Source organism: Pleurodeles waltl, chromosome 9 (genome assembly GCF_031143425.1).
Source record: "Pleurodeles waltl isolate 20211129_DDA chromosome 9, aPleWal1.hap1.20221129, whole genome shotgun sequence".
NCBI classification, from domain to species: Eukaryota; Metazoa; Chordata; class Amphibia; order Caudata; family Salamandridae; genus Pleurodeles; species Pleurodeles waltl.
Window position 1 is genome coordinate 61,295,173 of NC_090448.1, and position 26,301 is coordinate 61,321,473.

A 26,301-nucleotide genomic window follows, 5' to 3' on the forward strand; every position below is an offset into this window, starting at 1 on the left:
GTGGACCCCCTGAGGCTTCTCGGACCACAAATTGGGAACCACTGATCTAAACTTCTCTGCCTTCAGTTATTTCCGACCCTGTCTCTACCCAGTGTCATCTTACAGGTTTTTAGGGCCCCAGGTAAGACATATTTCAACAAAGTTTGACATATAACTGGTACATCTTGCATCATGTGGGCATTAATCAGAAGGAAATTTTTAAAACAATTAACAGGTTTTTTCAAAACTATATATTGCCCAGGACCCCCAAAATCATTAAAATGACACTGGCAAGGAAAGAGGTGAAAGAGACAGATACATGTTTATGAATTCCATTGCTATCATTTGCCTAAGGTTGCAATGATTAAAGATGGACAGGACAGGCAGTCACACTAAGCATCCTGAATTGTGCACACATCCTACCAAGTAAAAAGAGGGTTTGTTACACACATTTACTGCAGAAACAGCAGGAATTAGGACTATGCTGATCACTATGCCGAGAGTAACCTGGAAGGTGGGACCCCGTTTGACGAAGGCTGTTTTGCCCTTTTTTACATGAGTCTCACTCGTTTGTGGATAATCCCAGCCTAACAAATTATTTTATTCTGGCTAAATTGAACTTTACCTCTCTAGCAGAGCTCTCAATTCAATCACCCGCAGCTCTACATCCATCCATCCAGATAGTAACATGAATCCACCCACCCCATATATCAACATATGCACTTAGTCCATCTACCCCCATACCCATGCATTGATGTGTGAATGTGCATCTGGCCTGTGCGTTATCTGTGGGGCCATCTACAACAAAAATAAAATCACAGGAATACAGCCATTAAATCAAAAACACGTAGAGTTAGGCAGACAAGAAAACTGTGGTCTCCCTTTTACAAATGTGATAGCAAAGCTTGCCTTTTTGAGGCAGTCCGCTCTTTCTTTCATCTCAGTCAAGGTCATATTTTTACCACGTGCCATGCGGAGCTTGCTTACAAAAGCAAAACAAGCATTGGCAAAGCCAATAGGTCTGACGTTGGCCGCCGCCAGCCTTTCGGCAAGTCTTGTTTTGTCATGAATTTTGAAAAACACAAAGAAAGTCAGCAAGTCAAGAAAGCAGGAAAGAAAAACATGAAAAAAGCAAGAAGAAAGCAACACACAAGAAAGAAAGACATAAAACAAGAAAGGAAAGAAGGCGTAACTTGATACAGGACAGTCTCAAATGCACACAACTGGTTAATATGTAAATTAGCAGTAGTCAGATAACCAGAAGGCTCTCCAAAAGCAACTTACACCATCATTGGCAGGAGCCAGGAATTGATAGGTCTAGAATGTGCCCCGGTTGCATCAAAAGCATCCTGCTATCAGATCAGGCTCTGAACACAAAGGCAACCCTAAGGTAATTATAAAGTAAAAGCAAAACCACTGGCATTGAAGGGAATTAGCTTCGGTGAGGATATGCTCATTGAGAAACACCACACTTGGAGTGACTCAAACTGTAGTTAAGGCAGTGGCTTAAGTAGGCTGACCCACTGCCCCATGCCACAGGCTGTAGTGGGTGGAAGAAACATGTGAATGACACAACAGACCAATGGATGAGGAGAGTTAGCTAAAAGTCCCTTTAAGTATATTATACAAGCAATGTTAGTAAAATTAAAATGTGTTGGCTAGAGCCAGACCTAAAAAGTGTTGAAAGCACAAATTTACCTCAATCTCCCTCAAGAGTTCTGACTGGCCACATGTTTCCAAGTCCTCCAGCGCCTCTCCAAAAACTCTCCACAAACTTCCTTCGTGATCACTGTCGAGGCCATTTTGGCGACTGGAAAATCTGTTGTAACGTAGGAACCAAACATTGTCAGCACTCTTCCGTTGCAGGAACAAAAGTTGCACGGTTACAGCCGGTGGCTCACCAGCTTGCATCAGTGCTGGAGGTCTTCTTACACATTGCAAACAATACCAATTGTGAGGCAAGAAAGTCGTTTTACAAAATCGCAAAGCATTTTCACACAGGACACATGTCCTTCAAAGGATGTAGTTAGGTGGTGCAGTAGTAATGTCACGCTCAAGAAGGGGGAAAATGGGCAGAAAAATGTCTGTGGAAGACTGGAGGTTTGGGAAGACGTTTCTGTGAAACAGAGAAGAAGTCAAAGAAAAAGGATGCATTATGGGTAAACCAGGAGCCTCAGACTGCTAGTCTACAAAGGCGGATGGGACAGAGCTCAGATCTGAGACACAGAACACCTGAGAAGAGAAAAAGAAGACACAGAGAGGAACAGACATGGTGAGAATGGTAAAAAAGTACAAGGTGATATCTGTGGGACAAAAATGCAAATGATAAGACATGAGTTCCCTAGGCTAGACAAGTAGTCATGCACTTGCTTGTGAATAGGACATCCTTTTCTAGGTAGTGAACTACACCAACATACAATCATATAATGAACATACTTGCCTGATAACTGGATAGCACAATTATCTGTTAAAGCAGGAAACTTCAGCCAGTGGAGTCACTCAGTGCTCCACATGGTTGATTACAATGTTGTCTCAAGCATACAGTGATCTTTTTTCATTGATAATATAGACAAGGTGCATTTGTTCTCACAGTCTAGCTGTGGTGGGCTCTTGTTCGACATTGTCAAGCTATGTTTCTCTCCTTGTGACATTGCTAAAAAAAAGGTTCCTGCCAACTAAATACCCCTATTGTTCTCTATGGCTTCCATAGGACACCTTAATCATGAATGCTGAACTTGCAGTTCTAATATTCACACTAATTATGTCCCAAAACATATTTTCAGGATTGTGAATTCACTAGGGGACACACTCACTTCCCCAGATTTGCTGTGCTTTGCGGGTCTTGAGAGGCAGGAATAAGGCAGATGTTGGGCAGCCCGGGCGAAGCAGGAATAAGGCAGATGATGGACAGCCCTGATAAAGCAGGAATATGGCAGATGTTGGGCAGCCCTGATAAAGCAGGAATAAGGCAGATGTTGGGCAGCCCTGATAAAGCAGGAATAAGGAAGATGATGGACAGCCCTGGCGAAGCAGAAATAAGGCAGATGTTGGGCAGCCCTGATATAGCAGGAATATGGCAGACGTTGGGCAGCCCTGGTGAAGCAGGAATAAGGCTGACGTTGGGCAGCCCTGGTGAAGCAGGAATAAGGCAGATGATGGACAGGCATGGGGAAGCAGGAAAAGGCAGATGATGGACAGGCCTAGTGAAGCCGGAAAAAGGCAGATGATGGACAGGCCTGGTGAAGCCGGAAAAAGGCAGAGAAGCAGGAAAAAGACAGATGATGGGCACCCCTCTCCTGTGTCTGTCTTGAATCTCCCCAGACCCGAGGGAGGTGTGGGGCCAGAGTGGCACTCTAGCCACAATCTGCCATGTCTCTTGTCAGCTGCAGATCTGTAAAGATGTGCAGATGTCACGAGAAGCTGACTGAGTTGATGCCGGTCCTTAACAGCCTTTGAGAGCCTGGTACCTGTATCTCTCCACTAGCCTCATGGGGGTGCTGTTTAGAGTTGCTGAGTAGACTGGCAGAACCCTAAATTATTTTTTAAATACTTGGACAGTGTGGGGCAGGCTTTGCAGGGTGGTGAATAATAACAGGACCCAGTTACTGTGTTGGATGTGAATATTTTCAAGGGATGGAGAATAGTGTCCTATTTGCTGAGCATCAGAGAAGTAAGTGAAGGGGATCCAGTATAACTGAGGTGGGAGGGAAGCGTATCGTTCTCACTGACTCTTCTCCCCCTGTCAGACGGTGCCAGGGAGCAGCTGTGTAGGATGCACAAAACAAAATTGTTGATCTATAATCTATACAATGTGCAGATTTCCACCTGAGAGTCATATGTGACTCATGTACACAGGCATGTGCACAAATGCAGTCGGATCAGGGAAGGCGGTTGTCTCACTGACTGTCATCTACACACTGTGGAAGATGAGACTCAGTATAAATTGTTATGATTCAATTGGGTACCATGCTTCTTGAATATCTATATGATGTGTAATGTTCCAAATGTGCACTTGATGTCTAAATGGTGTTTTAATTATAACTTTAGTTTGCAACATCCTATAGATTTAGAGCCACTGACTTGTATGTACTATCCGAGCCCACAATCTAGGTATGATGCAATATTTGGAATATCTAGATTGTGTAACATATTGTATGAAAGAACATCTCTTTCTGATCCAGCTCTTAATGAAATGTGCCTTTTTAGACTACGCCCAGGTGGCAGCTTGGAGGCCTCAGATAAAAACAGGTCCATTACAAGTGTGTTAGGAATCTCCTGTTAGAGGAAGGGGGCATAACTGGAATCTCAGTTGCCATCATCAAACAACTGCCTGTTCATTAAAGGGAAGAAATCTCCTAGAACTTGACAATGGAAACGCCCAGATCTACCTCTTTGTTCCATTATAGTGGGCTCACAGGGATGTGCCTTGTTTTTGGATTGAGCTGCTATTTTAAATCCTACCATGAATAATACCCACGGCTTTAGAAGGACAGTGGGCTCATTCCTTTGGTGACAGAAAAGATGGAGCGTTGATGGGGCACCAGCTGGTTGGATAAGTGCCCATCAATCTTGAAATACTCCACCTCCCTGCTTAAGGGCCTGAACAGTATGTCAGAGTTCAGAAGAAGCCTGGAAGAATAAAGGCAGGAGCGCAATAACGAATGAACCTGTGTCAGCTGAAGGGTAGTGCACCCCAGGGACAGTGAAGATTACATTTGCTGTGGACCATGAAGGAGGAGGACCCCTGAACATCTGTTGGATTGGTTTTGTTCTGATATTTCAGGACAGGCATTGCAGACTTGTTGCACATACCATTGTGCAAAACTGGCCAGGCCTGGGTGGTTGGGGAGCACAGCAAGAAGAGAGGTCTGCTGTGGAGGATCTTTGGGGGTTCTACTGAAAAGGTAGCAGGCTGGGAGATCAGTGGGGTTGGGAGGGTAGGGCATGCAGCCTTACAGATGACGATGCAGAAATGAGGGAGAAACAGTAGTGCTAGGGGCTACAAGAAAGCTGTAGATGATCATACAAATTCTAAGGGTCAGGAGTGTAGGATAGAGTGGGTTACTAGTTGGGAGAAAGTCATACTTATTAGGCCTGTACACCCCCATATTTTTACTGATACTAGTGGTAACTGTCAGTGGTCTGGGCTCTGCTAACCAGGCCCAGGGCCAGTGCTCTGATTAAAAAGGTATATTGTAATTGGGTATAATTAGATCTGGCTGTGACAGACACCTGTAAGTTCCTAGTATATAATAATGCAAGGGGGATTCAAACTACTTATACGTACCTAGTATGTAATAGGGCAGGGAGATTAAGAGGTCCAGTAGATTTCCTGCACTGGAGTGTGCACTGCTGTGTTGCCTGCTGTCATTTTTAAAGGCAGCCCTGCTTTTCAGGCTCTCTTTCAAAGGAAAATATATGCAAATTCAACTTTGGAATTAAAAGGTATTTCCAAAGTGGTAATCCTGTCCATTTTTACATGTGTCACCTCTAAGATCTACCCTAGGTGACCCAGGGTTGGGTGCCATGTAATTATAAGCAGGGACATTATACAATATGTTGTATATGCCCTGGCAAGTGAAAAACTGCCCATTTAGTTTTTACCCACTGTAAATGCTTAGCTCCATAGGCTAACATTGGAATATTCTATTTAAGTATAAATATTGCTAGGAAGGAGGTAACATTTCATTCAAGTAGTTAAAAGATTGGCATTGATAAATCCAACATCTTGCCACTGTTGAATTTATCATAACTAATACAGAAGAGAAGTTATAGGGCTTTCTTTTCTGTGAGCCAAAATCCAGCCTTCTAGCAGCCTCTCCTGATTGGTCAGCCTTAACAAGCTTGGCCAAACTGATATGATAAGGTGATAAGTGGCCTGCATATGGAAAGAGGTTATCTGGTGATGAGAGCTCTGCAGCTGCAGAGACCAGGCCAGTAAGGGGGCTGGGTGAATCAAACTGGGCTACAAAGAGAGCAGGACAGTATAAAATGCCAGCCAGTCCTACCCCCTCTTCCTGTACCCCCCATCTAGATGGCAGGTACAGCAATGAAATTTGCAGAAGGTTTGGAGGGGGAATGTTAATGGAAATGAGCCATACCAATAGGTAGGTTTATCCAAGTCTTACTACCCTGGAGAGGAATCCCCAATCTTGAATTTTAAAGTGCAGTGCTTTGTGATACATGAATATGCCACACTTTGGAGGAAGTTGTCATGCTTTTGGGTGGTACCCTGTACCTCATTGGACAGGGGTGTCTCCCTGCTTCTCACCCCAAATCATTAAATATGTGAGAGCTGCATAGCAACTCAGATCTTCTGTCTGAAATCAAAAGGAGAAAGAGGACTGCTCCTGCTGCACACTGGGAAGTACAGCCTGAGGTCTTTGCCTTGCTTCCAAAAGGATTAAGGAGTAGACTCCCTAAAAGTAAAAGGTCAACAGAGCTTCCCTGCACCATCTCCCCCATGAAGTCCCCAGCTTGGATTGTGTCCAGTGGACTTTTAAAGATTTGGCCAGGTGCACTGTGGAAATTGTTCCAACATTCAAAGGATCATTGAACCGTCAAGGGGAACTTCAGGAAAGAGCTCCAGAAGTTTGGAGACGTTTGGAGCAACTTTTGGAAAAGCTCCATAAGCTGACCGAACCGACGTCAGGAGTCAAGCCAACTATCTTCAACCGTGACCCTGCCTCGATTTCAGGTTTGGCACGCTGAAAGTTCTGGAGCTCCCGACTTCCAGGATTTGACCAAGGCCTCACGGAGAAGCAATCCAATGATGTAGTATCAAAATCAGCCTACTGGAGGGGACAGCACGATGTCAAGACAAAATCCTCCAGAAACGTTTCTAAGTCTGAAGGTAAAATTTGAACCAGGGCCTCCCGCTAAGTGTATCCGACCAGTACTCCATCGCAGGCAGCTTCAAACTCCGACTTTGTCCCAGTCAAGCATGACCGGATGTCCTAAGTTGGCGCCATAGGTTTTTAAGCACTAGAAAGTGTTTAATCTTTAAAAATCCACATCTCCGGTTCTCATTTTGGTGTCATTTGTGATTTTTATTGTGCATTGTGTCTTACTTATTTAATGTATTGGTGTTTTTAAAGCTTTACATACCTGGCTCCTGAGTTAAGCCTGCCAAAGGTTGAGCCAGGGGCTAACGTGTTGAGACTTTGACCGGACCTTACATCTCTGGCAAGGTGAAACACAAGCAAACCTCAAATTAACCTTTACAAAATTAGTCAGGCTTAACTTAAAGGTTATGTGTACAGTATTTATGCTGCACTTTAAACAGTAATACAGTGACCCAAGAAAAATCCCACACCAATTTAGAAAATAGAGTAAAGTTTCATAGTTGCATTGACACCAAAAGAACAAAAATCCAATTAGCAAAACTGGAGCTATGCAATTTTAAAGATCTAAGTGTAAATAGAAGCAAAAGCACAAAGCACCACCCGTGGTTGTCTGTTTGAGGCATGCCTGGACAAAGTCACAAGTTCAGGCTGACTGCGATAGAGTGCTGGTCATCTACAATAACCCAGTTAGGCCTGCTGAACAAAGTACTTTAAATCCTGGTTGTGGTGCCTTGCTGAGTACTGTACTGAGGCTGCATCACACAGCAGCAGTTTGTTGGAGCCGTAAAGCTGTTATGTGAGGCCTTGCATAATCGTTGAGGGTGCTGATAAGGGGCTTGCAATACGAAGTCCTACATCAAAATGCATTGTGCACCTGTTGATTTAAAAAAAGCTGTGGGACTTGTCAAGTGTAGTCTTACGTCACTGTCAAGGAAGCTGTCAACAAGGGACTTGCAATGCGAAGGCCTGCACTGAAGAGGTGTCACGCATTGGTGGTTCCTGGAAGCCTGTGTGCAGTGATGTAAAGTCCTGTATCAGGGATTTGTCATGCAGTGGTCCTGGTGCAGATTTGTGAGGTGGTGTTTCATGCAGTAGCTCTGATGTGGAGTTTCAGGGAGGTGATGCATGGGTTCTGTGTGGATCACAGTTGGGTTGCAAAACACCTTGGGGCCCACTTCCAAGGGTTCAACACTGGGGTGGTACCACTTGGGAGGGCAGGACTCAGAGCTAGGAGAGTCCAGGTGCTGGGTTCTAGATTGAGGAAGTCTATTCTGTCGCTGAGGCATCTGATCGGGAGGCCAGCCAACTAGCCCATAGAGATAGACGAATGGTCCTGGGGTCAAGATGCAAGTTCAGTCCTTCTCACTCAGGCATGAGAGTGGCAGGCCTTCTTGAAGGAGGGTAGGACAACAGTCCTTCCAAGTCTTACACAGGTCCGATGGGTGCTAAAGAGTTGGGTCTGAGGGCCCAATAATAATACCTGGTGCCCACTTTGAAGTAGGAGAAGGGTCTGGAGGTTTCTACCCCAAGAGGTGCTTGGAATTTTCTGCCTCCCTACCCGGGGGCCAGCTTGTCTGGGGTCACAAGAGACTAGTGTGAAACCCTTTGTGAGAGTGCCCAGGCAAAGCGTTTGTGAAGTGAAAGCGTGGTAGGTGACAGATCCTCTCCCTTGTTACGTCAGAGTGGCCTATCCTAGCAACACCTATCTTCCCTTTGTCTCAATGTCTGGGAGCAATACACAAGACCAGCTTCAGTACATATCCAACCATTTAACTACAATGCATCCTGCTCTATTGGTTGTTTAGGGCCTACCCTAAAGGTGTGTTAATCACAGGGTTTTAGGTTTGACAAAAGGTTTATTTTGTCAAGTAGATTTGGTAGGTTAAAACTGCACACAGTGTCACTGGCAGTTTACATCTGAGGCATGTATTAAATGGCTACTCAAGTGGGTAGCGCAATAGGTGCTGCAGGCCCACCAGTAGCATTCAACTTATAGGGCATGGGTATGTGGTATACTACTTCAATAGGGATTTATAAATAAATTAAAAATGCCAATCAGGTGTAAGTCAAAGTTACTATGTTTAAAGGAAAGAACACATGCACTTTAGCACTGGTAAAGTGTACAGAGTCCTAAAGGTGAACAAAATTGGGTTCAGAAAACAGGAGGGTGAAGCTAAAACGTTTGGGGAGGACCCTGTAGAAATGGCCCAGTCCAAGAAGGAGGATCCTTGAGGTTGGCACTGATGGCCTCAGCCTGTCCCTAGGATCAACTAGGTCAGAAATGGTCCAGTGTGGACAAAAGTTATTCATTCTGTGTGCCACTCGTGCACATCCTAAGAGTTGTAGCTGGTTACCTTGGACCCGGGGGTACCCATTACAAGGAATTAATATACGCAACTGCACTTTTCAAATACAAAGGCCTTTTTCTAATACTTGCCCTCCCCATCCCTGGGGCAATTGATCACAGTTTGTATATTCCCTTTCTAGTGGAAGATCATCTCCCTGTCCCAAGGGATTCCCCATTCCTCAGCAACATGTCCCTGTATTAAAGGGTTCTCTTAAGATACCCGGAGTAATGCCCACTCCCACCATGCAAAAGTGTCTGAGAGCAGAATAGCATGTGATAGGGCCTCGCACTGAAAGATGTATGTTGGGAAGAGAGAAGGAGCCAGCAGGATCCCACAGTTAGTGGGGATCACTGTGCAGTTCCTTTCTGTTGGTGCATGCTGGAAGAAGCCTTTTGACCCAGAAACTAGAGCACCAAGCATATCCGTGAAAAGAAGTAAATGAATCTGGGAAATGGGTCAGGGTCAGCGTGCTCCAGGAGATGCCACATGCAGGGAGAAAAACAAAACTGTATAATGGCGATTTATTTGCCCGAGAAGGACTGGGGCACCTACGAAGCAACTCATGAAGTAGTGATTCACAAGGCAACAAAATAGAGTTAGCACAGGGCCCACAATGTAGGTAAAGGCAGTTATCTTTGTCCCCCAGATGGGGTACAAGCAAGCATATCAGGGTCTTGGTTTGGGGGCAGCACCAGAAAAGGCAGCAGGGATCCACAGAAAGCTTTGAGGCAGCTGAACCGTGATGATGGAGAACGTGGGTTGGAGGGGTGGCCGAAGATTGGTTGGTAGGCAACCCAATAATTGAAAAAAAATAAAAAAGGAAATGTGTATTAGATCTGCCTAAATCCTAGGTGGTCTCTCCAGTCAGACTACATGCTGATGTTTAAGTATATGCTAAAACAAGTAGCGTCCAACTTAATTTATTGTGAAATGGATTGGTTAGTTTTAATTTGTGAAACTTATGACAAAGACTCCAAGTTGAATCTTCATGCGAGCTTGCTTCTACGGCTAGGGCCTGTTGGTGTGCAAACCTGTAACACTGTACCTGGCAGATAACAAACAGGCTAGATTTACAGGGTTAGCTGCCCTTCTGGTCTTCCTTTGAAGTACTCTGTTTTCACCCTGGTCTTTCTGTAAGGCACATGTTTGAAGGGGGTGACAATTTGTAGGTATACCTGAATACGCGTATATATTTGTAAGTCTGAGCATAGTTTTTAGCTGCAGGTCCCTTAAAGTTAATTTCCTTTAAAAAAAACATAGTGCAGGGTGCACACGGATTTATTGAGTGCTATTTTGTGAGCTGCTAAGTTCTGAGATTCTAGCTCACAGGACCTGCCTACGCATCCCTTCGACACAGAGTCAAGTGTTGAAATGCGTATCAGGTCCCCTGTTAAAGGGTCCACATTATGAAGGCCACAGAACACCAGAGGAGAACGAGGGTCATTGACATGGTTGGGGCCCAATAACTTCTGACTGACTTGGGACTTTCTGACCCAGATTTCTAACAGGTGCTATAAAAAGTGTGTGCTAACACACAACCTAGAAATGTATACCTAAAGGCACAACTATATGTGGCTCCACCCCTTCTGTAATTTATTTGATACAAGCCCTCCTTCAGTTCCCTTGCAATCTACCAAGTCCCCAATACGTGTGGCTCTCAGGTTCACTCACGCATGTTTGAGAGGGACACAGCTACCATGGACAAGAGAGACCTCCATCTACAGTTGCAGTTAGAAGAGCTGGAAAAATATGGTTTGCTAAACAAGCTGATGATTAACGTGATCAGATTAAGATTTTAATATTTCATATGAAGAAAATGGTTTCGTGGTCAAACATGGAAACATGCAAGTAGTCTAAGAGTCTTGATACTTGGTCCTAGTGTTCTACATATCATTGGTCTCATTTTTTGTTTGGTCCATTGATCTACTTCCGCAGATTACTGGTGTATTAGTGTTTTTTAGGGTCAAGCGCGCAAGCGCTCTGGCCTGTTGTAATCTCCGTGGGCTTTTAACCACGCCCAGTACTGCTATTCATTCTTTGTTGTGATTGTTTTAAATGCTTAATTTTTATTGGTGTATTTTGTTTATTATCTCTCCTTTGTGTGCCGAGTTCCCTCCCAGGCAGTTTCACTAAGTGAACATTTTTGTTGGCCATCACGCTTTGTCACACTTCCTCCTGTTACAGCGTATGATGGCCCCTCCTCCAGATTCGGTTCACCTTTCATCCCAGCCGTGATCCTTTCTAGACATTCACGCAGGGAGCCAATAGCTCAGCCAGGCTCTAGCATGCCTCAGGATTTTACTGTCTGCCGAGTGGCAGCAATTTGCCAAGACACTCCATTCGGCCTTTGCGTCAGTAGTTTTAAAAGAGCACCGACCCAGTTGATATGCAGCTAAAGGCATTATCTAGCTCCGGTTAGTTGTAGAAAAGAAATTGAGGTGAGGCGTGAGTACGTCAACTGTTTTACTTTTCATTTTCAATTTACGTGGCAAGAAAAGCCAGGTTAGGAATTTACAACTCTAATAGCTCTAACTCGAGCAAACGCGAGACCAATTGCATTGCAAATGCTTGTTGTTCACTGCGTTTACCACTTCAATGCAAAGGCTGCTGCTGAAGGGTCAATTCTCCATTTTATGAGTGTAGTAAAGAGCAGACAATAGGCATCTGATGGTCCATCTGTATTGATAAGTTACGTTTGTACATATGTAAACCATAAATATAGGCTTTAAGGTTCATAAAAGAGAAACAGGTCTTTCCACCCCATCTTGACAGGATTGAATAAGACTAACAACATCATGTACTACCAGAACTGAATGTTAAGTATGTTAAGTATATCAACATTGATAACTCAGGAGGCAGAAGCTGGTATAGACAATGTGTTTGTTGGACATTGGTTAAAAAGAATGATGGCCATTGTTTCAGACAGTGTTTATGTTTTCCTAGGTTATGATCACTATAAAAAGTAGGTTTGTCACTTTAGGTAATCCCTGGAAGACAGGAAGGCACAGAGTGCCCTGCAGTGATGTCCCCTATCCAGTGCATCAAGGGAGAAGGGAATGTGTGCTGCCACCCGACAGTCCTGAAGGCATTTCTTGTGTTGCATATCTAAAGGTCTGATGAGTGCCTCAGGAGAATTACATTCCCACGACTATGGTGAGACAACTGTCAAGACGCACACTTAGCTGGAAAAATGATCAGCTGCAAAAATGAGTAATACAATGGCATTAGAAGTGTATCTATCAACAAGGACATTGGCTTCAAGTCACCTCAGGGAGGTTTTAAGGGATTTTATAAAGTAAAGACCACCCACATATAGCACAAGTATGCAACAATCACTTTCCTGGCCACCTCTTCTCCCCTTACCTAATTGGTTTTTCCCATTCATCTTCAGTGAAGCTCCCATCCAAGAAGGGATAGCTCTTTCTGTGTTCAGCTGGAGGGGTGTTGTTTCTCTGTCTGGGTCGCCACTCATGTGGATGCAAGGCGATTCCCACTGCCTGATGCACATAGGTTCCTGAAAAAAGAAAGACCTATCAGGAAGTCGCAGTCATCCAGTACTAAACTTATGGTGGACAGGTCCAAGTTCATTGTGAGGGTGGAGGGTCTTCTAAGTCACTTGCCGAATCCTACATGGTAGGCTCCAGGAGAGAAACACTGAAGACCAGTGTGAAATAACTGCTCCTTTACAGAATCCATTAACAGTCAACCTATAAATGTTAATTGATAAGAATCCAAATTAAGAATAAAATGTTAAAGAAAAAACCTAGGAAGATGATTTACATATTCTATTTTACAATGTGAAACACAGCATAGTTGGGCACTAAGAAAACTGAAAAAAGTTCTCAATATGGAGAACTATGCTATGGAGGCAAAAGTGACAAGTGTGTTAGATTCACACCCACAACTTAAAAGATCAGGGAAGTATCATGGAAACTGAAGAAATGACGAAGATTAGGTCCCCAAATTTGAAAAAAACTAGAGTAGGGGGCTGTTACTTGGCAGTGGTTACGGACAAAGCTTGAAATTCTCTTCTGCCATTTTTACATGTTCAAACCAACTTGACAGTTTTTAGGCAATAACGCAAGATCTTTTTAGTAACAGATTTGCCTATTAATCAATCAACATTAATCAAAGGAGGCTGAAATCCAAAGTTATGGAGGAGGGAGACAAGCAATAAAAAAAAAATAAAAAAAAATGCAAAGTCACATCATCACCGATTAACACCCTAAAAACCAGATAATGCTCTTAGGTATTCGGTCTTCAATATTTCTGATATATTTATCGTCTGATCCTAGATTTATTTTCTCCTGGAGTTGATTCATCTAGTCTACTGTAGTTGCCACATCTTGTATGCTAATATTTCTATTTTTAAAACAGAATTACATCTTATTTATCCAATGAAGTTTGACAAGACACAATTTTATTGTTTATGCACTCTTCATTTTGCTACTGAGCACACAACTCTGTGTATATCCATTAAATAGAACAATAAGTGTACAGTGCAGCTCTATATCGTGTTTATATCTTACATTCACTGGTCATGGTCGCTGGTAAATTACTAGTAAAGTTCAAAAGTAGTTTAACCTGGTGAAACAGGGAAACTTTCTATGCCACCTCCAAAGTCCAACATTCACATTCATTATTTGTGTGTCAAATTATTATTAGATTTTATAGTAGCAAATAGTGTAATACATATATACCTTTCCTGATGTACCCACACAACAAGACTTTGAGACTATTATTGTTGTCCTACAATGATCTAAAGAGTTCGATATTAGGATCGTCATAGTTTGGGATATTGGCGCAAAAAACACCCTGCACCCGTAGAATTTCCCACTGTATTTGTCTTCAGAAAAACGTACTCATTTTTGCACCCCAAGTGCCAACCAACATTCAAGATGAGTTTGAAAGGAAGAAGCGAAAAGTTGAATTTTTGATCCAATACTAGGATTTGAAAGCATTCCTTTTTAGCCACCTTGAGAGCTACTCATCACAAAGATGTCAACTGGTTGTTGTATGTATCACCAGTGAGAATGCCATGCACATGTCACACAATACTGGATAGTGTTGAGGTATTAAGGAACTCTATGACCTTGCTGAGCTCACTTAACAGTGAGGCAAGACGGGCACCTGATTGCTGATGTTGATGACTTAGCAGAACGTCGAATTTTTTAAAAGCTTTAGAGGGTCACTGCCCTGTGGGTTCCATCGCACGTTCTTCCGAAATGGTATATAGCTTAACATTAGAATTCAGTTTACAGTGATACAGTGAATGCCAGCAGAACCAAAATCTTTGCCAACTCTTGTTTGAGGTGGTAAATGGAAGTTCAAAGGAAATGGGAATTACTTTCAAGACCAAAGTCAAAGAGCTTAGCTGTTGGGATGGGATAAAAGGATTACTTGCTTTTAAAGCCCAGTGTTCCAAGCAGGGTGTAGGAGCAGATGAGCCCCAAAGATGTCACGGTATAGAGGAAGGAAGGGGACATGCACTACAAGAGGAAGCTAGGGGTCTTGAAAATATTGCAGGCTTCTGAACTGTGTACGTCAACTACACACACCACACAGATGCAAAAAGCATAGCTCCTATTTGCATTTTAGGTACATCTAGCATCCATACAGTAGTGATGTGCCAATGCCAGTCAATGTTAAACCTCATATACAGGCAACAGATTTTCATGACTACTTCACTTATTGGAAATTGCACTCCTCCATTACAGCTTTTCATCCATTAACATTTAATGCACTCAAAACAGGTAGTGCTATTATCCAAATTAATGGTACTTGTTTCAATCTTGGAAGAATAAGTGGCAATGCCCACACTCTAGGGTTCAATTTAAAGTACTCTGGGTCACACTGATAACCCTGCACCAGTGCATTAACTCATTAACTATTTTACTGCATGATTGGTATCCTATCAATGTTGTATTCCAGATCTGGTTGGAAGACATTTCAAAACTCTTTTTTTCCACTATCAGACATCATTGAGAAACAAGTACTTTGAGTATGACCTTCACTTTGAAAAAAAGAATGAACAAATAGAAAATAATTCCAAGAAAAATGGTGGCATCCCACTCACCTTGGCTTCCATAACCAGTGTCAATAGCTGACCCATCCCAGGATTCCATTGCGCTGTCCACACTGGGGATAGGGGTGGAGTAGACCTCAGAGAGCTTGCTTGTTTTCTGCGAGTCTGTAAGATCATCTTCAGGGTCACTGACTTCGTGCTCAATGCTCCCCGATGTCTTCTGGGGATACAATTCTAAAATGGAAGAGGATACGATCATTGCAATTAGAACCATGGATTGTTGAGTGCTCCACTGAAGATAATGATCAATTACATCCAGGCCAATAATGGCTGGTATAGACATTCTGCTCCAATGGTTATTTGCTTCTCCCTGTTCATTTTATAACATTTTCCATTATAGCCCTTCTGCCTCTGGCTATCCCTATTTGTATGCCGTTGGCTCCTTTCACAACTATTATTGCCCTCAGCAGCAGGTTATTATGCTTAATTAACTTCCAAACAAGAGAAATAACTCATGTCAATTTTGAAACAGTAAGTAGAAAAAGGAAATATGTTTTCTTCTATAGTGCATAGAAATCATCTGTGGTTGTCTGCATCACATCTACAATGAGGACATGGACAGAGAGATTGTATTACAATGGTTGGAAGCAGCTACACAGAGACAAGTTCACTCAAATGATGTACATTGTAATAATTGGACAGGATACTTTGCCTTCTGCAGGCTCCTAATGATCTTGAACATGTTTTTAGACTTAAGATGTTGGTTGATTATGTGCTTTAACAAACATGCGCATTTAGGAGTTGACAGCATTAATTTGGATACGAATAAACGGCAAACATGGGGGTAGCGAGAACATTTTGGAAAACACAACAAGTAAATTCCATCATGATTTAGGAGTCGAAAAAAGTTCAGTTGACAAATTCACTTACTCTGCTGTGGAAGTTCAAGTTTTCCTCAATGTGCAGACTTTGTGTTGCACATTTGGCAAATATCACTGGATGACTAACAACCTAGGAGGGCTTAGAAGAAAGCTGTCCATTTTTTCGATCAGTTCATTCTGAGCCCACTGTAATCCGCCATAGTGTTTTATAACTAGCTAGTCCATAATGGCTGGTGGGAAATGTCCTCATGAAAGGAATATGGCTGATGGTAATGAAGAGTTGAAGTGTGTGCCTTTTGAATATTCTTGTCATCATGGTAAGGTACTGGTATGCAAGGCTATAATTGTGTGGTATGGTTCCTGTGGGGGATATCAAGTTGTGAAGGGATAGTTGAGCATAGAGTGCTTCAAAGTGGTCCTTGCAGATAATTATGGTTGATTAGGTGTTGTCTATTGTAGGATGGATTTCACGGTATGGTGTGAACTGATATGAAAGACAACCACAGAAACTACCCAACATGTTGCCAAGCATTTGTCCTGTCTTCAAAAAGGCCTTATAATACATAGTCTTCACTTTCCACACCAGAAGGGCCCAGGAAACTCAGCTAAGCAGTCTAGTGTATGCACCTGTCAAACCTCCATTGTTATGTGTGTCACAGTCTCCAACCCTTTTCTGGATCTTTAATTAACTCCATCCCTGAGCAATGTGTAAATCCTGTCAGATACACAACAGGAATCGGATCTCACACTCAAGGAACACCCAAAGGCATCTTGGGAATGAGAGAAGTGTAGTGATGCTATCTGACCCCAATAATAAAGATGAATCTCCCGGTTTAGAGTGAAATATAAAACAGGGTCACATTACAAACATCCACATGCAAGAGTACTAGAACAAGCTCCTTCAGCTGGAATGAAAAACATATTACAACAAGTTAAATATAAGTGGTACTGTCCTGTAAGTTTCCAGAAAAGATGGTGGAATTAAAGCTAGAATAGAGTTGGAAACCTTTATAGATTTCACAGAAAAAAGAGGTAAATCACCTTGGGTTAGACATTAATTAAAGGGCGGAACCACTGCCCTCCCTGGAAAAATAAGTGAGATAAATGCTCATTTTAGGAGAAGTTTTCTAGAATGGAGCATTTAATTCACCTTTTTCAGCCAGACCAGCCCTTTTTTCAGACAGACCTCAATCACTCACAGCCAACTCTTACGGCTGTGGCAGTAAACCTCTAATGACACTTAAAGATAGTTCTGGGTGTCAGCTGCCTACTGGTGGAGACCCCGCTGCTTTCACAGTAACTTTATACACAGATTCAAGGATAAATGATGCAGAGTGAACCTCTGGGGTAAAACTGGATGGGGCAAATGGGTTGTATGGCAATCAGTGTTGACTTTGCTGTAATCCTTCTGTGCATGGTGAACTTTCAAAGTGAGTACTGCCTTACCCTTATCCCCAAATTCAATGAGAATTAACAACATGGGTGCGCTGAAAACTTCATTAATCCACTAGAACAGGCAGCCAAGAGCTACCAGCAGCAGCAGCCCAAAGGCGATCGCCCCAATGAATGGCTATCTCCTTGCTGTGGAAAGGGCAAAAGGAATGCAATATTGACACAAATACTGCTTTTCAACCACCCGCTCAGGTGGCACGTCAGGGCCTTCTCAATGACTTCTAGCAAAAGACAACTTAGTAATAAGCCTTATTACTCCAGAGCGTATCATCTCGTAAAACACTTATGACATAAGTACTTGATGATGGATCCTTCATTGTTGTTGCTACAAGCAGATAATTAAAGAACAAAGTTTTACATTTTAATGCCCTAATAGAGAAGCATGAATGTTTGCACAAATTTCGACCAAGTGAACATGCGATGCTGGGTAGGGTTCACACAATGGCTTGGACACATTATTACATTTAAAGTTTTTTATGTAATGAGTGTGTCACCATACCATTGATCATGTTTTCTTCGTAGCAACAATTCATGCCTGTGGCGATCAGAAATCTTTGTTTCTGTTAAACATTCTGGCACACACATATAAATGTGTGTGCCTCATCACTTCTGCCGTGCCGGATAATGTGCACCTCTTCCACACTGCCACAAATTAAATTACTTTTGATTACTGTGCGGAGACATTCTAGAACCAGAGTCCCTATGTGAGTTGATGCAATAACAAATTTCATATTCCAGGATCAAACCACAAAAATATCTGAAAATTTGCAGAATAAACACTTCCAACATTTACAGTATTTAGAGTGTTTCTCAAATACACTTTATCCAGTTAAACAGACATCAAAACTAGAGAGCACAGCAAGAATCTCTAACAACAAAGATATCTCCTATAGGTTGGAATCAGCAAATGCTTTGCTTAAGCCAAAAGGCATCAGCCAACATTCATATTTGGAAACTGATATTTCTTTTTGTAGACTATTATGATTCTGGCTAGAAAGCCAAATGTTTTGACCTAACATGTTTCCTGCTTGTGGGAATAAGGGCATGCCAACAATCCAATCTCCATTAATAAATCATGATTTACAAACCTATGTTTATGACTCTGGAGTGCAACTGTGCCCAGAGGTATTCAGCTCAATTTCTCAATTCACAGTCTTTATTTACTAATTAGACACTTTAATTTACAATATATAATTCACCTCCACCATGTTGCCAGTTTTTCAAGCACTGATTTTGGCAGCAGTTTGAATTAAAAGCTGAGTGATGCAAACCTTATTCTTTTGCTTAAACCCACAATTTTATGGAGTTTTAGCAATCTCAGCTCATGGGAAAGCACAAGTGAGCTTCAGTATTTGATGTCCTAAACAGAAGCCGATGTTGCTCTCCAAAGTATCTGCAAGTCCTAGAATAAAATTTAATAAATCACTGATAAAGGAGAAAAACAAACGCGAATAATGTCCGCTCTGCGCCATATTTGCATTTTTTTTCGAAAAGAAGGAATCGGAGCGAAAAAGATAGTCAATGGTTCATTGGCCAAGATAAATCGCACGGCCACCTGGGTACTCTTATCTTATGCCCCGGTGATTTAAAAAGGGGGAAGTCTAGCACCATTGACTAATAATGCACACATCCATGGAGAGTAATTTAACGACAGAATCCAATCAGGGTCAGGCCCATTAAATGCAAATGTATTACATGCGATAAACAGGGCTATTAACCCTGATGGAAAGCTCTTAGCGCTTCCAGCTTTCGAGCCAGACCGAGGAAGGGAGACTCAGGAGGAACATGAAGCTTCGTAATCACCCATAGAGGCACAGAACAGAGCGACTTTAAAAACACCTTGGTCCAGTAACAGTAGTCAGGTCTAGAAGACTTTTAAATGGTGCTTTTGAGGTTTATTTCTGTTTATTTGGTTTGTAAAGCACACAATGCAAACAATTGTTTCTAGTCACTCTTCAAGAAAAGAATCTGTAGCATGGGTGGTTACAAGGTTTTAAGATAGTTGTAAAGTTGTTGTGGTTTGGGTTACATGATTGCTGGATTCAGTTGAATTTTTGCATAGCGCGTACTTGCATTGTCGTAGCACGAATTTAGTCTGGTCATATTGTGCTGTTGCAAGAGTTGCAGGTGCCACATCCGATGTAGGATGCTACAGAGACACTACTGTCGTTGACGTGGCTTTGGAGATCTGATTAATGATTCAGTTTGATATGTAGAAACAACCGTGCTTGACAGGGGACCTATGTCAACACAGAGAATGAACTATCTGCCCCTGGTGGAAAGGTGGATTAGTTTGATAGGCTGTGAACCATCAAGTCCCTGGTTCAATCTGTGGTTTAGTCTGATAAGCCATAAAAAATATCAAGCCCTGTTCAATGGGTAGATTAGTTGGAACAGGAGGATGACCCATCAACCCCTATTGAAAGAGTGGGTTAGTTTGCTAGGGAGTGTGGACCAATAGCTCTGTAGATGGATATTGGATTTCAATAGGGAGAATGAGCCATCAAGCCCTGGTCGCTGGGTGGACTAGTTTGGAAGAAAGGATGAACTGTTGGCCCTGTTAGATGGGTGGATTAGATTGAGGGTGAGGATGAACCATCAACCCGACTCAATGGACGGATTACTTGACAGTGAGCTGACTACTGCGCGTGTGATGGATTGCTCAGTTCAGTGTGAAGGCTGGCCCATCAGACTTGGGACAAAGGGTGCCTAAGTTTGATAGGGAGCAGGAACCCTTGGTGGGTGGGGTTGGGAAGGTGACCCATCAGTTCCACTTCGATGGGTGGATTGCTTTGATAGGAAATGTGAACCACTGGCCGCTATATGACGGAGGGTTAATTTGTTAGGTCAGATGAAACATCAGCACATGCTAAGTGCGTCAGTTAGAACGGGAGAATGACCTATCGGCCTCTCGCTAGAGAGTGTGAACTATTGACCTCCACTTGAAGGGTGGATTAGTTCAATAGGAAATCGGACCCATCAGTCACTACTCAATAGGTGGATTCATTTAGAAGGAAGGATCAACTATTGACCTTTGTTCAATAGATGGATTAGTTGGGTAACGTGGGTCAACCATTGGTCACTGTGCAATGAGTGGATCAAGTTGATACAGAGGATGAATAATCAGCCGCTGGTCAATCGGTGTATTAGTTTGGGAGGGAGGATGAATTGCTGGCCTCCATTCTATGGGTGAATTAGTTTAATAGGGAGGATGAACCATCAGCAAATGTTAAAGGGTGGGTTAGTTTGATCGGGAGTGACAACTATTGGCCCTGTTCGATGGGTGGATTAGTGCGATAAGGAGGATGGACCAACAGACCCCAAGTTTGATGGGTGGACTAGTTCGACAGTTAGGAGGAAACATCAGTCCATATTTGATGGCTGCTTTGATCGACAGGGAGGAAAAGCCATCGGCACCTATTTGACGGGCAAGTTTATTAGACAGAAAGTATAAACTATTGGCTCCTAATTGATTGGTGGATTCGTTTAATAGGGAGGATAGTTCATCAACCCCTCTCCAAAGGATGGATTGTTTTTATAGGACGAATGATGCAGCATCCCTGATTTCAAGAGCTGACTTCCATATTGCTCTAGATGTCTGTCCACCTTTTAGTCCCTTATATGCTACTACGATCAGATGCCTTAGGGCAAGAACATTTCTCCTGTTGGAGACTCTCAGGATAAAGGAAGACATATATGGTGGAAGGTCACTTAAATTAGCAGTCCTTAAGCTGTGGAATGCAATCCCAGATCAACTTCCTGATCTTTCCTCACATTTGGCCCCTAAAAAGCCACTTAGAAAATTGCCTATATGACAATGTTGTTGCCGCTTGTCCCACACTTGATATCATTTCCTTGTGGTGCCTAGAGACCAAGGCATAATGGTTGTGGTGCGAAAACATTCAATTTCCGAATAAAAACAAATTCTATGAAAGAGTGTAAAAGAGGATTGGTATCTGATTTACTTTTCGGGTAACTGCCTGCCTTTCATCATGCAGCCATCTTTGATGCACCATTGACTCCCGCTAGCAATAGGGTTAGCTGTGTCGCCCCCAACAAAGGAGAAGTATTTCCCAGACTAAATCTGGCATCCGAAGGCCCCCTCTTCACTAACATTCCTCTTTCCAAGGCGGCTAAGTGTTAAATTTATGACTCTCCATCAAGGGTCAGTAACTATCTCTCCTAACTAAGATGGTGTCTATGCGACTAGAGAAAAGACCTTTGCAATGTGCACCTGTGAGCGGCACAATTTATTTCTGCTGTTACTCAGTGAGAGAATTCCAAGTGTATTTCTGCACCCTTTTTGGACTCCAATTGGAGAGTGGGTTGTCTCCTACTCATAAGAGGACGAAAGGGAAGAGCACTCTCGACTTCCCAGGGAGAACTACACTACGCATGCGCAAAATACTAATTACGCCTGCAAAATGTGTCTGTGTCGAAAAGGATTCCCAAGTTTCGTGTTAGACAAACTTCGCAAAAGTCTCGAACTTGTGCAGTCCTATAAAAACAGAAGTGAGCCCATAACAGATATGAAGATCTAAAGCTACCTTTGCAGAGAACATATGCACATTTTTAGAAAGCCAGTTAATAAAATACCTGCATGGTGCTTCCATGATAACCTGGAGAGATAAGAAAACGCCATCCAGAAGCAAAGTCATCGGAGGTTAGTATTGCTTTTTAACTAGAAGTAGAACGTTCAGAAATTCAATAAAACTGAAAAAAACTTTCGCCTTTCAGCATCCTAATGAAGATGTTCACTGAATAAACCTTTAACGATTATTGGGTGAATACAGTCACAGATGTGATCTATATACGAGCAGGAAAGCAACAATGAGAACGACAAAAAATGGAAAAGCCACTGATAGTTGGTAAACAATTGGATAACTACGGAAACTTATTGAGTAACAAATTACCAGAAAGGGCAATGGCCAGACCAGGTACAGTGCATGGAAGTCACCTAAGGGAGGGGAATACAGTTCCAGATAACACACAGTATTGTAAGCAATGGGTGTAGCTCACGGTCAACACACTAGTGGCAGTGACAGAAGACGGCTCCTGAAAGCTGGACGAGCAGCCTGTGCGGATGACCGAAGCCAAACTCTTTGACGATGGAGGTTATCTTACTCACTCTCAGACTGCTTCTTGATCTTGAGGGTCACAGTCTCTCCGGCCATCTGGAGAAGGTGTATGGCTTCGCTCAATGGCTTCCCCTTTAGGCTCACGCTGTTAATAGCCAAGATGCGGTCACCAACATGGATGGCACCAGTCCTTGAAGGCAATGAGAAGAGCACAGCATCTCAGAATTCTACTTTCATACAGTTAAGCAAATGTGCTAGATAGAAAGGGTTAATAAAAGCATAAAGATGACAAAATATAAAATTAAATGGAAATTTATATTGTGCTCGATTTCAGGATTCAGTAGCTTCAAAATTCTTCTGGTTGGGTGTGTTGTTGCCATCTAGCTCCATGTGGTCAGAGATCACACTTCTAGTTACAAACTTTCCTTTGACAACCTAATGTGTTCTGGGATTTGTAGCCCTGGTTTGCTTCCACCAAACCAGTTGGACATGCACATTTAATAGTTACGTGCAACTAAAACACGCAAGACTTCGAACATCATCGCCAGAAGACCGAAACAAGGAGACAACCCTAGATTAAAATCAGGACTGGAAACCAAAAGTTGTAGAAGAAAAACTGTTCAAAGCACAGTCCGCTCACTTTCTTTCCATCCACCCATCCGTTCTGTCCCGGTAGTTACAAAACCAGCCCCAAAGGCTGCAGCCCATGGGGAAACGTCCAATGAGATAAAAGGTCAGTGCGACCATGTTTGCAATTAAGAAATGGTGGTCCAAGGAGTATTAGAACTAATGAATTGTAAAGTGGCAAAACAGAGACCAGATCAAGACTGCACAAATGTGGCTTTCTGAAGCTCAATTTGTAGTCAAACAATCTTCAACTTAACCAACTAGACAGAAGAGATATTCAGTGAACATTTGGCAGCTAGATACTTGAGGTTTTCTTATTTCAGTGGTGAATTTTACCTTAATTTACGACGTTTCTGCAGTTACCTGATTAACTCCCCCTTTACCCACGCAAAGTGTATTTGCAAATTGCAAGAATATTTTCTCGCAACCAAACTAGGAAATGCATGCCACATTTTATTCTGCTAGTTTACACATTATGTCAAACTATCGAACAAATTACGATTTAAGGAAAATGTGACAAATTAAAACATTGCAAACTTTAACTATTGAATTTTCTGAAGAAAAAAAAAATATTGTCCCTCTCCCTCCCAAAACTAGTTACTTGTGCAGCAGAAAAACTAAAAATTTAAACAGAACAAATAGTTTCAAATCAGCCATGCAGAGGGATGCGGACAGGTGATAAGTAAGGTAATAAAGGTGAAATTGAGTTATAATAGCGCTTTCGTTATAAAGAAATGGAAAATCACTAAGAAAATATATTAGAAGTGAGGAAAATAATTACCAATAACCTCTTCCAACGCAGAAGTACCTATCTGTCGTATTCCTGTGGATGAAACGATCTAAGTAATAAGCCTTTGCAAAACCAATAGATCTGGGCGTCGTATGTGACAGCGACTCTCCATTAACTGGATGGGTGACTGGATGCTTGTGATGAGTCAGTCAACAGATCAATGGATAAACAGGTGGAGGAATGGGTGAATGAGTAAGTGACCGTTTAAGGCGAATACTTTCACAAACGCATGAATAATTGATTAAGGGAGTGCACTGATTGATGGCTGGGTGAAATATTGTGTCCATGGATGGATGCAGACAGGCCACACCAGCCTTACAGGATGATGCCTCAGACAGCAGTGGTAATAGAGCCATGAACAAGCAAACATTTACCAACAGAGCGAGTGGCTCTGTGTGGTGGCATCGACTCCTTGGAGTAAGAGTGACAATTGGGCGACGCCCCCACTCCATCCCTGGTTTTAGAGAATAATTCAATACAACTTAGTATTCTCGAGGTGTTACAGTGGGAATTGAACTGAATCTCAATACTCCCAACTCAGCAATGTAGAGGCAATGAGCAGGAGGATGATTGGTTGAAGGGATCTGATAGCCTGATGAAGGGCCGTAGACCCTAAGTGGCTGAGACGAGGGTGGAAACATGATGGTTTGAATGAGAGAAGGGATCCAGGACACTAATATCCGAAGTTTTCTCCATGGTTGGTTTTTAACCGTGTCAGGGGGCCTGCCTAATAAAGTGTCCAGAGGGTACCCTCCTAGACAGTTTTAGTATATTAGGATTTACATCGCAGAGTCCCTAAGGATTGAAAGTGGTATCCGCTTTGATATAAGACCTGGTGGATAAAACCGCTTCACCCAGGATGTTGGTTTGCACCTGCAAGTAGTAGCGCGCCCAATAATTAAAGTATGCCACTAACTAGTGCTAGGGCAATTTTTCTCAAATTCTGTGGGTGCCCAGGCTTGAATAATGTCTGTAAAATCCAGATTGGTAGATCTAAACTTGTTCTTCTGTTTAGTGTGAGAGTTGTCTATGTAGAGGGAGGAACAGAACAGGGTGAAACCTCCCGTCCCCTAATTTTTGTGGTAGGTTGTGCAAACAATACACCAGGGATGGGCAGTGTCATGTCAAGAATAACTATATTGTATATGAGTCTTGACCTCTGAGACAGTGACCTTACCCCAGGATACCGTTTGACTACAGGCATTAGAAGGCCTTATTATGGAGCAAGACATGAAGGAAGTGATTACAGCACTGCCGAGGGTCTGCTCCCTGGGTAGGTTGAGCTACCGCTTAAATCCTATGCTACATATGAATCCACCTTTGATGCCAAGCCACCTGCAGGTGTACCACAAAGCAAAGGAGTGTAGTTATACATGAGGCCTTGTGGTGCCTATCCAAGAACCTGGATGGGACCAGGAATTCCCATTGTGTCATCGTCTGATCTCTCTTCTATCAGTCGATTCCAAAATCCTTGGTAAAATTGTTGCCGACCCTACCCAGCCTCTCTTACCGAAACTAGTCCATTCAGACCAGAGCGGTTTTATCCAGCCAGGCAACACTTCATTGAACAGTCAATGCCTATATGCAGTCAAGGAGCTAGCATCCAGAGACTGGCCCAACATGGCCTGTCCCTCCCTAGATCTGGAATAGGCTTCTGACTACTTAAAATAGGATTACATTGTTCTGGGCACTTCACAGGGTTGTTTTGGCCCCCATATGATTGGTTGGATTTGATTGCTCTAAACAAACTCCACATTCAGGTGCCAGACGGGCTGTTATGTTTCAGAGATCTATTCAATGGCCAGAGGCACCAGGGAGGGATGCTCCTTTCTCTCATGCTCTTCGTGCTGGCCTTGGGGCCTTTGGCAGGAGGACTTCCTGGAGGTAAACCTTGGCAAGATAGTACACTCCCTAAAAACCCAAGTAGCCTTTTGGATAGCCCTGCCATTGTCTGTATCACTTTGTCAAAAATGTTGATGCTGCCCGACTACTCTACCTCTCCTCCAACCTGCTGGTTATGATCTTCACATGCACTCTCCAGAAATTAGGTTCACTATTGCTCATCTGGAAAAGTGGATGGAAAAGGGTGGTGCTACATACTTTTCAACTCCCCCCCGGCACATGGCGGAATAGAGCCCTCAATCTTCCCACAATACGATCTCACTACTGAGCTTCTATTGGTGGGCTATTTTCTGGCTGAACACCACACTGACGAGGTATGACTCCACAGAGCTATTGGCCACGACTGCCTCCCGCTTGTCCCGCTGAGGGGGTTC

General features: G+C 42.9%; 1 protein-coding gene across 6 annotated transcripts in view; it reads right to left on the bottom strand.

Moving 5' to 3' along the window:
* The window catches only part of GRIP2 (glutamate receptor interacting protein 2), a 654,787-nt gene that overhangs the window by 17,532 nt on the left and 610,954 nt on the right, over positions 1 to 26,301 (bottom strand). For 5 of the 6 annotated variants that reach the window (XM_069206296.1, XM_069206295.1, XM_069206299.1 and 2 more), the window contains exons 18-21: positions 22,659 to 22,798; positions 15,249 to 15,431; positions 12,536 to 12,686; positions 1,678 to 1,798 (exon numbers count right to left, since the gene is read on the bottom strand). In XM_069206296.1, coding sequence (XP_069062397.1) covers positions 1,678 to 1,798; positions 12,536 to 12,686; positions 15,249 to 15,431; positions 22,659 to 22,798 — 595 coding nt within the window. Of the gene's footprint in view, positions 1 to 1,677; positions 2,212 to 12,535; positions 12,687 to 15,248; positions 15,432 to 22,658; positions 22,799 to 26,301 lie in introns of all 6 variants that reach the window. The other variant, XR_011198609.1, reaches the window with a different exon arrangement.